The following is a 12019-nucleotide window of genomic DNA, read 5'->3' as shown; positions in this document are numbered from 1 at the left end:
CGCGCTGCCGTGACGCACTTCCTCCCGCCAGCCACCTTCCCCGCGCACCGCCCCTGGCTTTTCCCGGCGTCCCCCGCGCGGCGCGGCGCCGCTCCTCCCCCCGCCCCCGCTGAAAGCCGGACCGGAGGCGCTGCGCCGCCATTTTGTTGCTAACGCTGCTGGAACTCCGGGCCGCAGCGGTTGGCGCGGCCGGTGGAGCTGCCCGCAGCGGCGGCAGCAGCGCCGGGCGCTTTTTAAAGGGGTTTTTAATCTTATCTGGGGCCTCTGTGCCCCAGCTCTGTTTTAACACGCCATGTCCGGAGAGGGAGCCGCCGGCGACCAGGTGAGCAGGAGGAGGGTGAGGTCGCAGGCCGCTCCCTGAGGAGAATAGTGGGGGCTAGGGCCGCCGCCGCGGCGGCGGCGGCGGCGGCGGTGGGGCGGCCCGGCCCGGGGCCGCCCGGTGGTGGCCGCGCTGTGCAGGCCTCGGCGGGGCTGGGCGTATGGCGCAGCGTGTGGGGCCGGCCGCCGCCCGCAGCTGCCGTTGCGCTGGCGGCCTCTCCTCAGCCGCCCCCGGGGCCGAGGGGGGAGCGCGGCCGGGGTGCGGGGGCGCGGCCCTTGCCTCTTGCCTGCGCCCGTAAGCCCTGCCGGTCTGCTCGGCGGCGCGGTCGGGCAAGGGCTCCCCTCCCCCGCCGCACACACCCATTTTGAGGAACTCGGCTTTATTCCGTCAGCGAAACGTTGCGCTGAGGGAAGGGGGTGCGCGGAGCCGCTCCCAGCGTCCGCCCTCCGTAAAACCCGTAATGCTCCGAAAACCATGTCTCTCTCAGCTTTCGCGTTTCTGGTAAGCAAGTTTTAATTCAGGTCGAGGTGGACAATAGGCATTCCAGTGAGCTTCGCTTTCCTGATCTCATTTATTCGTGGTCATTGAGTACACGCACTCCGGAAGAAAATTGAAACCCGGATAAGCAGTTTACACTGATGCATTTGCAGTGTTTTGTAAAGTGACTGTTTGCTGAACATATGCACTTAACATATAAGGCTGTGTGCCTCTTTAACAATACCCTTTTCCTCCAGAATAAGGTATTATTAAAACACCTTTAAATTAGAAGCAAACAAAATACACTTATTTAATAAAGAATCTTCCTTGTGGTACAGCATTCTTGCTCTTGGGGGAGGGGGAATAACTACTGTTTCAGTTGGTTTTGGCTTGGTTTTAATATACTAAAATATGTATTTATCATAACTTCTTATTTTCTAGGCAGGTGGAATCAGGGTGTTGTACATCATCTTTTTAAGTCTGATATTACCATGAACTACCTCCGACTTACTGGCAGAATTTCTCTAAACAGGTCTTTTTAATAGTTAGGGCTATGTTTAAAATTGGTATTAATTGGAGGGGTGGGGATGAAAGTTCCTGACTGAGGGAGGAGTGATTGATAACACTGTGGCATGCCTTAGTGGCCAATGTATCCTACAAAAACACTTAAAATTAAGCTGATGACTTAGTGCTCTCTTAAGAAGCTTTTCTTTGTAGAGTGTCAGTCTCTTTACAAAACAGGTTATGTTCCTGTGTGTCTGGGCCTGTACTCTGAAAGGGTGGCATGTAAAGTCTTTGTAAGATCACCAGTTCTGGGGGGGGGGGGGTGGTGGTGTAGGAGAGACAAGTGCTCAGAATGTAAAATAACCAGTTTCTGTCTCATTAGGAATATATCCTATGAATTACCAGCCTGTATGCTCAAAGCTGGTCAGGTTAATAAATATACTTGTAGTATGTTTAAGCAAGAGATTCTTCAGAATGGTTTACTTCATCACAAGTAGATGGCTACAAAGAAGTAAGAATAATAAAATTTTTATAATCCTGATGTGTAATATGTTTCACATTTAAGCTTACCCACTCCAATTTATATTTTTTTAAATTATATTGATGTTTCAGTTGCGTAATTAAGCTGCTGGTTAAAGTAGTGTGTTTTTGTAGCTTGTAATACATTACTATTTAACTTAAAGAAAAACAATGCTGGCTTAAAGTTTTATTTTCTTTTGCAAGGGAGAATTTCATATGCAAAAGGTTGAATTATTGTCTGCATACTGAAGTAAAAGCTATTCTGGAAAGGAACAGCTTTAATAGTGTGATGCCATATCACAGAGGGTTTTAGCATTCAAAAAATTGCAAATCATTATTTGCAGCCTATGTAAAGCATGTAGTTTAACATATGGCTTGAATTTTGGTTTTTGATCCATATTAAGGTTCATCCTTTTTACCCGTTGTGATTACTGTTTTCATGTTGGGTGCACTTTAAATAAAAATAAAAAAAAAACCAACTCTTTTATAGGCTGGGTTAATTTTTTTTGTTCCTGCTCCATCATCTTTATGAAGGCTTCTGGATTCTGGTTTTCTAGAAGTCTCTAATTTTGTTATGGTCAGTTACCTCCCTTTCATCAATTTTCTTCAGTTTCACTAAGTTGTCATTTACACTTTTTTTCTTACCCTGTCAGACTTCTGTTTCTTACTGCTAATGTTAAGATAGGCCATAATTAGATGTCAGTGTCCTTAGCAGTACTGCCATGAAGTTCTCTGCACCCTAGGCTACCACTCATCCAGTTGTGTAGTGAGGCAGGGGTACCTTAAGTATGCGTTGATGTCAGACTAACTGTGGTCTTAAAGAGCGTGATAGACCTAAATTCACTGCGTCTCTGTGGAAGGAGGAACAGCAAAGCATTGTGATTGGGGCAGTTGGGCCTTGCTCCCTTCCCCACACTGCAGCTGCTGTATATTGTAACCTAGTGCTATCTGAAGGGCTCTCTGGCTTTACATGCGCAATATTCTTATGGTTTTAAATGATCCTTTCTGTAGGAAGCTGAAACTAGGCAGAGGTGGGATTGAGTCTGGCTTTCCCGTTCCAGGTTTCAGCTGCTGCTTCCACGACCAGCTTCTGAGTTTTTGGGTGCCATTTTCGTTGACAGTCGCATAGTTAGATCAGTATAAGGGAGTGACTGTATGGTTAATTTACATCTATATTGTACATAAGATGTACATATGGTAGCATATGATGCAGACGTTAAAAATATTTGACAAATCAGAATTGTTAGCTCTGACTCACTGACACGCAGAGGGGTCTGCATCTTGCTTTCCAAATCTTAGGGTTTGGAAGGGACTTCCAAAAGCAGCCAGGTGAAAAATGAATTGCCATGCTGTCCCCGGCGAGTACAAAGTTGTGGTAGTATGGGAAGGAAGAACAGAGAGTGGAGTATTGGATGTAGGGAGGGTGGGAGAGTAGAGGTATTAAGGTTAAAGACCCAGCTGGGGTTTAGGAGGCTTTATTGTAACAGGTGCAGTGCAACTGAAGTGTGGCTTTACTGCCTTCAGGTTGAGCTTAGCTCCAGGCTGCTCTACTGTGTAGATCAGGAGCCTAAACTACACTTATATAGGTTGTCTCCTCCTTCCATCATTATTGTAGAACAGACTGGGGCAGGGGGGCAAAGAAATGTGATGAAGCCAGCACTATTGCAGTGTATTTTAAATTCTTGCACTGTGTTAACTATGCTGGACCCAAATTAATTTCTGCAGAACCAGTTGAATGATGTCGGGATTTAAATCTGTCAGGTCCCTGCCAGACCCCTGGCAAGGCCTACGTGATGTTTAACAAACCAGAATTTCCAAGGTGGGTTTTTAGAATACCAAACACTTAGCCCTGTTGATATCACAGAAGTCCACATTTGTAGACTGAAAGGCTGCATCTGCCACTATTTGCCAGAAAATTCCTTGACAAGCTTTTCCCAACCTCTTCATGTTTTGAGGTTACAAAGAGTACATGCTTGCACCTGTGCATGCCTTTATGTTTTTCTGGACCTTAATGTATACATCTAGTTTCATTTCAATTGTGTGGAGGTTGGTTCATGAACTCTCTAACAAGACCTAAGTTCATTTTACTCCCTGCCTCTTTCTACTATGGCAGAACCACTGTTCTTATCCACTTAATAAATATATACTTGCCAGGCATCAATTGTATCTGAAGACTTGATGCAATATTTGCTTTACCCCTGCCTTAGTTTCCCCCTAATCTTTTAAGGCTAGAACATGCGTTTCACGCTTCCTGTAACTGTTTCTAAGATACATACCCCAGTCTGTGATCCATGTTACTTTACATGAATATGAATTTCGTCCAAGACTGAGCTGTGGAAAAAAAGATGTCTGTATTGTCTCTGAGACTATAGAAAAGACCTCTAAAGCAGTCTGTTCTGGTTTCTTACTGGTACTTTTGTTCCTTCCTACTCCTTCCTCTCATTCATGCCTTGTGTCTGTTTGATATACTACATCATGTAAGTTTCTGAATCCTAAATGCAATAGTAAATGTTTCTGTAGTTAACTTTACCTTAACATTTTAAAAATAGATGTCATTGAGCAGAATACTGAAAGCAGAAGTTTAATCTTGCAGGATTGTGTGGGTTTAACATCTCAGGTGGAGCCATTTCAACGAAACTCCTCTAAGAGCATATTGTTATATATGATATATAGTAAAACTGGGTTTACTGTCACTGTTTACATTTACTGTAGGAATGGATTGTAAACAGAATGAACGCAAGGATTGGTGGAGGAGGACTTTTGAGTTGGTAATGCGGTGTTTTTTTCCGATTTTTACACAATCATAAACAATCTCTATATTGTAGCTGCATATCCAGGGTCAGTCAGTTCCAGGTATACTAAGAAGTTAAAGTGGGAAATGTGTCTGTCTAAATGCTAACATTTGGGAAATAATCTCATGAGGAGAGAGTGTTAAATCATTAGTAAGTTAAAACTCTTGATTTGTTCAGAGATGTAAACCAGCCCAGATTATGGGGGCTGGGGGAGCAGTACTTACAAAAGTATCCTTGTTAAATTATTTAAGATAAATAAGCTGGGTTATGTCTGCTAGTCTCAAAGGACAAAAATTTTTTCAAGGTTGTGTTCACAGTTGAATTGACTTAGTGGTAGAATAGAAGAAGGCAAGGCATTAAAAACAGATTTAAGAAAGTGCAAGGATTGATAAGGTGTAACTGTAGTGAAGGGATGTGTTACTGAAGGAAAGGATTTTAAAATTTGTTCTGTGCACATACAGCTATAACTAAACTTTAAGAAAAAAAACTTAGGCTAGACAAACCTGTAAATTAACCTAACTGGACAACTAACAATGCTTGTTAAGTTGCATGTTAATATACTTAAAATTATATCCGTTGGGTCTGTTACAGTCCCGGCTATGCTAAACTGCAACAGCCAGCCAAAACCTCCAAACAGTAGCTTCTGTCTTAATGGATGTAACTCCTTTTGAATGTTGAACCAATTTGACTGAACCAGCCATTAAAATTACTGCCTTTTTGTATACAAGGGCCTATATGTCTTGTTTGTAGAAGTTCTCATTTCATAATTAGTGGTAGTTTTTAAAGCATCTTAAACTGGCCACTTCACACATGGAACAGCTGTTTAAATACATTTCCTTTTCACTGCAGAAGATCCTTTTGTGGAAATAGGAGGATGCTTTAAGCAATTGGATGCATTAGGTGGTGCGGATAGTTGAAAGAGGTGTTTGGCTAGGTATTTTCTTACACACTTTGGAGTCATGAGGGTTCATTCTCAGAGGCCTGGGGAAACTGTTAACTCTTGCTTTTAGCAGTAAGGTATAAAACAAGAATTTTTCCTTGAAGGGGATTGATAAATAACTTTTAGTAAATACTAAAAGTCAACTTTGTTTCTTCTGTTCTTGTTCCCTCAGACATCCTTTATGAATTCAAATTTGGATTTTGTGCAATTGATCTATTTTGCAGGAAGGAGCTCTTAGGCTTCTTGTTGGATAATTTGGTTTTAGGTCTTTTCAGATTTTGAAAACTGTGATCATAAAGATCATTCTACACTCTTAGTACCTGTGAAACTAAAAATCCATTGCTATTTATCTGTGTATAAATAATAAAAGGGAAGCTGTGAATCACACTAGGTGGTAATAATACAGATACCTGTGGACATGGAACATGCAGTGCTAAAAAAATTGTGTGACCTTGAGTGGGTTGTTTGTGGGATAGAAGCCTGATTATGTGGGAGGTATACTGAACACCGTTATCAAAAGCAGAGGGAAAAAGTATTTTTCCAGTTTGTATGCAACAATTCTTTGCAGCATTTTTTTTTCAGGCAGCAAAGAAAAGTTAAAAGCCAGTATATACCCAATTAAGTGCAGTTTTACGGTAGTTTAATGTGATCTTAAGTTGCGACTGCTGAAGTCCTGTATAGTTTCGCATCCTTTATTCTGCATCGCATCTGATCCTGAAATCAAGGAGTTGAACCGTTAGAAAGTTAATCACTTTTCTAATAGGATTGTTTTTCTGCTGATTTAACTCCCTGAACTGGCTTGTTACAGGATTATAGATGATCATGGGATGAGAGTAACTCAAGTGCTTCTGTTAACCAGAGGGAGGGACTGAAAATGCTTATCTAGTGGAAGGGTCATGGCAGTGAGCAAACACCCAAGAATTAAGTATTCACACTGTTGGATATTGGCTGTTGTGCAAGTACAATTAAAAATACATAATCAAACGCCACTTACACTTGAACTGTGATAACAACAGATCTAAGCACAGAGCGCAGTTAACGTGCAGTTTTCAAAACTGGGATCGAATGTCTTTCTGGCTATAGTAGAGCTAGGTTAAAAGTCAAGCTCCTTGTTCCCTTTCATTGCATGCTTGCAGATGTCCTCACAGGTCTGACGTGTAACTGAAGGCATCTTTGCTGACATTCCTAGTTCTGGCAAAATGGTCCAGACTGGAAATCCTAAGTGTTGAGTTCTCCAGTATATTAGGAGTTATAATTTGTGAAGGTGCAAGGTAATGAGGCCTTGTTTTGGCTCAGATATAACCAAGACACTGATTTGCCTGCAGTGCAGTTTGCCTCTCTGAAATGTGGATGGCTTTTATTCATCCTGGAGATGGAGTGCTCGCTGGCTTTAGGAAGTTGGGTGTTTTCTTACATATGCCATAAGGTACAATGAATTCCAAGCAGTCCAGTTTAAAACCCTGATCCTATTATTTTCAGTTCTGCAGAGCTCCTATAATTTTTGTCTTATATAACTGCATGAGAACTTTATCTGCTGCTGCAAAGTGAATATTTGCTAATTTAGGAAATAAGTCTTTTATTTTTTCCAATAAAAGAATGAACATTTTATTATGCTTCTTATACAGAGTAGGAGTCCTGTGTCAAACATACAACATTAATGTAGGATTGCTATGATTATGCATCTCATCAGCATTTATTTTTTCACCAGCTTAATTTATTTCAGCCTTTCTGAGTTTATTGCCCTACATCTGCATAGGTGAAATCAAATTCCTGGAAGCCTTAATTGTTTCACTGCAGTGTCAGCTGCGTTTTGTGTGTCACATGGAAAGGTTTGAGATAATACAACTGAACTACTACTAAAATAGTTGAGGTGTGCTTCCGTGGCCCATTCTACTTTTTCCTGTTTGAAAGTTACTACTTACAGTGCAGGACCCTGTGCTTCCACAAATGCTCCAGTTGTTTTTGTAGGGTGGGGGTTTTTTTAATTGTAGCTGACATTATAGTACTCCTGATAGGCATTTTCTGTCTAATTGAATGCAGAACATTATATGCTTGATTGAACATTTGACAGGTAGATTTTGCTGAGATGTAATATAATGAGAAGCAATGCTTACCACTGGTGTGGGCGAATTTGAATTAGTGCTTTATTGAATAAACAACATTTCAACTTTGGGTCATCTGTAGAGATAACTTACATAAATAGTCTTTACATTTTGCAAATTTCAGCTTCAGTGCTGTCTTCTATCATGCCGTCTTCCTTTATGATGTCATTTTGGAAGAAATAAAACCACTAGTTGATTTCATACTGTGTTTTGCATCTTAAGCCTAAATCAGTTGAACTGTACCATGCAGTATTACAGAGTCAGAATTTTGATGGACTTAGGGTTGTAAAAATATTCATATGGAAATTTATAAATTTACTACTTTTGAGCAGACACCTTTGAGCTACTAATTTTTTATTTGATTTTTTAATCAAAATGATTTTATAATTGTTTGCTGTGGGACTTGATACTTGCCTTCCAAGCTACAGTGCTTTGCACTGAGCAATTAATGTTAAGAACGACTCGAGAACTGAAACAAAAAGAATAATGGTCTTTAAACTCCTGTAAAGCCCCTCCTACTGATTTTTTTTTTCGTTTCCACTTCCATGCATGGCTGCTATTACATGTCAGTTTAACAGTTCTGCAACATTTTTGATAATTTGTCCATTTTATAAGATATGCCTTGAATTACATCCTGCTAGTAGGACTGACACAAAACTGGTAGTGCTGAAAAATATTCAAAAATATGGTAGCTTTTTTTAAATGATCACGTTGAATTGTAATGTATAACATAAGCAAGTGTTGTATAGTAGTGCATTTGCAGAGGCTGACAAAAGCAAAGGGGCAGGGCACTCCTGAAAATAAAGTTGATGTTCCTAAGTAACTCGGGCTTACTGCATTTGCTAACCCCAGCTTTTTCTTTCCTTAAGTCATTGTTTTGTACGACACTTCACTGGCAGCTTATCTTCATATAATGCCATTGTAAATGGTCTTCCAGTAAAATCCATTAATAATACCTCGGATTTGTATTCTTGGAACATCTGCTTTCCTTCAGGAGTGATGTGCAATAGTGATGCTCAATAGTGATGCTTGTTAATTTTACTAGACGTCATACCTCTGTATTCTCTAGTTACCTTCTCCTTCCCTTTATAAGTTTGATAGCACCTTTGATAGGAGCATCAGTTCTCTCTGTCCTGTTTGCTGTCTTTTTCATCTTCAGAGTTATGTATTGACCTAGATCAAATATTAAGAATTAAAATTATTTCCTTGAAACAACCTTTCGGCAACGGACAGGTTTTTTTAGAATTTTCTGTACAGTAAATAAATCACACTTCGCTATACAATACAGAATCGTATATTCTAACAGTAATTATGTAGCTGACTTGTAAAATTTCACAAGAAAGGTCTTGTAGTAATAATTTACAGGTTATTATCATTACATCTCACGAAGGCAAGAATTTACTTGATCGTGTGATTTCGGACTGCTAACATCTGCCTGAAAATGAGTCGAGTTTGGAAAGTTAGTAAATAAGCTGTTTGGAGTACAGGTCAGAACAATATTTCATGCTTAATAAAAAACTTTGTATCATTTGGGGTTGTAACAAGCATGTATTTTAAGCCTTGTCTGTATGTGATCATCAGACTGTAATTTTTTTCATCTACTTTGTGCTAACAGCGTTAAATCTCGAAAAAAAATTTCTGGAGATCATAAAGTAAGATATTTCCACAAGTCTTTAAAAGAACACTTAAGCCTATACTGTAGTAGTAACTATGCCAACAAGTTAACATTCAATTTGGTAAAGCTTTTCATATCAAAAAAAGTTTTTAAACTCCAATATGAATGTCTGAGTGTAAAAAAAGTGGTTTAAGGTAGTTAGTACCAAAGTTACAGGAAGGCAACTGTAAGAATGCACTGATTGACAGATCAGAAAGTTAACAAATTGTGCTTGGATAACATGTATATGTTGCTGCTAGAACTGTCATCTCCTAGTCTTCTTGTTAAATCTGTAACTTGTGATATGAAATACTTACTGTCCTGCATATACAGAATGACTCGTGCAGTAACTTGGATTTGTTTGACTGAGGTCTGTAATAGAAAAATTGGTCTGAATTTACTTTTTGCATCCTAAAAGTTGCAGGTCGGTAAAAGTGTTTAAAATTCATAGTGCAATAAATTTTCTGGCAAACTCAAATTTGTTCTAGTGTTTTAGAAACATCTAGTCAGTTTAGCCTAGCTTTTTGCTGCCTCACCAAATATGTAGAACTTGTTGTGGTAAGAGTGCATTATCTTACTGGGACAACTTGTTTTCCAGATAAAGTTACAATTTAGTAACTCCAGCATAAAAACTGAGATCTGGAATGTTACATTGTCAGAATGTTGTTGTTAGCTTGACTTTGTAGCTGGAACAGAACTTTTCAAACTCTACTTGTGATCTCTTATGTCGTCTTTTTAATTTTTCTAGGCTGCCGAATATGTCCCAGAAAAAGTGAAGAAAGCTGAAAAGAAACTAGAAGAAAATCCATATGACCTTGACGCTTGGAGCATTCTCATTCGAGAGGCACAGGTTTAGTGACATAGGATTACATTTCCTTATCTATGGTCCACTCACACTATTTGGTTCTGGAGTAAAATCAACATATTCATTTACATAAATCATAATATTGTAAATGCTGTTTTGATTTTCAATTTTTAGAATCAACCTATAGACAAAGCACGGAAGACCTATGAACGCCTTGTTGCCCAGTTCCCCAGTTCTGGCAGATTCTGGAAACTGTACATTGAAGCAGAGGTTAATATTTTTACATTTTTTTCTTATATAATATTTAATAGGAGTTTAAGTTTACACTTTCATAAGCATAAATAAGATAGGCACATAATATCTAGGAAAAAGGGTTTTTTAAATATGCCTTGCCTTTATTTTGTAAAATAGGTACAAAGGAGTGATTAAAATGAATTCTAAAGTATTGGGTCTTTTATGAGTTGATGATTGTTGCATTATGGAATTGCAACAACATTAAAACCGTTTCAATGGTATTGGAGTGCTTTAGCCTTTTATTTACTTGTCGTGTCAATTTATTGCCTCCCGTGTCATTTATTTAGAGGACTTTTTTTTATTTATACGTACAAACTTATTTGAATGACTTTCTGTGAATGTTTGGATCTTCTAATTTTTTTGCTTTCTTAGGGAATTGAGTGTTTCTGTGAACAGTGTTTTCAGGGAGGGTGTGGGATGGAAGCTGATTTCTTGAATGAAAATGCTGGGAAAATGCATTAGCACAACTCATTAGCTTCTAAAAATCCCAACAAAACTGTGATTGTTTACATAACTGTATAAAACTTCCCACTAAGTGCATTGATCTTTTAAACAGTCTTTAATGACATGCCATGAAAGGCACTGTATAATTGGATTTTTTTTTATTTTCTGTAGCTGATATTTAATACTAATACACATGCTTTCTGTGGGCATCTTCTAGCTGCACATTTGTTCTTAAGAGACAGATCTTCTACATGCTAGACTACAGGGGTGGGGACCTGTGTTCTGTAGATGAGAAATGAGATAGCTAAATTTTTTTCCATTTTATGTGAAAATTGCTAAGCAGCAATCTGAATGGCAAAACTGCATTGTATAGTTATCGTATCTTATTTTACATTAAATTACGTATCCAAATGTGTTCTGGCAGTAAATTTTGAAGATTATTGAATGAAATTGGGACCATGGGAATCTAACAAATTTTTATATTGCAATTTTTAGTAAGATGCTATAGTGCAAAAGAGTGCAACCTAAATTTAATATTACCTAATTAAATATTGTAGAATTTTCACTATTTTGTTTCCAGTAGCTTGTAGTAGTAGTTGGAATGTTGACGATTGCACATATTTGGGAGATTGTGACTGCACTAACACATACAGATGTGTGTTTTTCCTTTTGGAACCCTGCAGCCAAATCCATTAGCTTCTTGTACCCTGCAATGTTTGCTACAGGATTTAGTCTTTAGAATCTAATCTAGTTTGATGATTACATTAAGTTGTCTGATTTCTGTGCTTATTTAAAACCTTGATCTTTCCCATTTCTCAAATTTGAAGTTGAATAAGACTGCCTCAGAAAGCCTGTACTATGTTGTAGATCTTTAAGCAGAAAGTACTATTATCAGTGTAAAGCTTCTTGTCTGAGGCTTCTCATCTTGAACCGTGTTCAGAGATGAATTGACAGACATTACCTCCCTTAATCGACACCTTTTAACTAATTTATAATCTAGTAGTACTTGGAAATATTAACAGTGGCAAAACTTAAAATAGTCTAGGGTATAATTTTTTACGTGCTGCTTCTTCAAGGAAGGAAGATCAGCTTCTACCCAGCAGGTATGGTAACCAGGTAACACAAGGTAAATTTGAGAAGGAAAGAATTGGCGTAAAGATCAGTAGCTC

General features: G+C 38.9%; 1 protein-coding gene across 2 annotated transcripts in view; it reads left to right on the top strand.

Annotated features, from left to right (window-relative positions):
* Window positions 1-70: 70 nt before the first annotated feature.
* Window positions 71-12019, top strand: part of CSTF3 (cleavage stimulation factor subunit 3) — a 52524-nt gene continuing 40575 nt past the window's right edge. For both annotated transcript variants that reach the window (XM_087744038.1, XM_087744031.1), the window contains exons 1-3: window positions 71-322; window positions 10056-10157; window positions 10287-10382. In XM_087744038.1, the coding sequence (XP_087600164.1) occupies window positions 293-322; window positions 10056-10157; window positions 10287-10382 (228 nt within the window). In that variant the 5' untranslated portion in view covers window positions 71-292. The remainder of the gene's footprint in view (window positions 323-10055; window positions 10158-10286; window positions 10383-12019) is intronic.

Source organism: Nipponia nippon, unplaced genomic scaffold, assembly GCF_047370975.1.
Source record: "Nipponia nippon isolate SJK-2023a ecotype South Korea unplaced genomic scaffold, ASM4737097v1 scaffold_10, whole genome shotgun sequence".
Taxonomy (NCBI): domain Eukaryota; kingdom Metazoa; phylum Chordata; class Aves; order Pelecaniformes; family Threskiornithidae; genus Nipponia; species Nipponia nippon.
The sequence above is the reverse complement of the archived record's forward strand: the minus strand, read 5'-3'. Positions and strand labels throughout refer to the sequence as shown.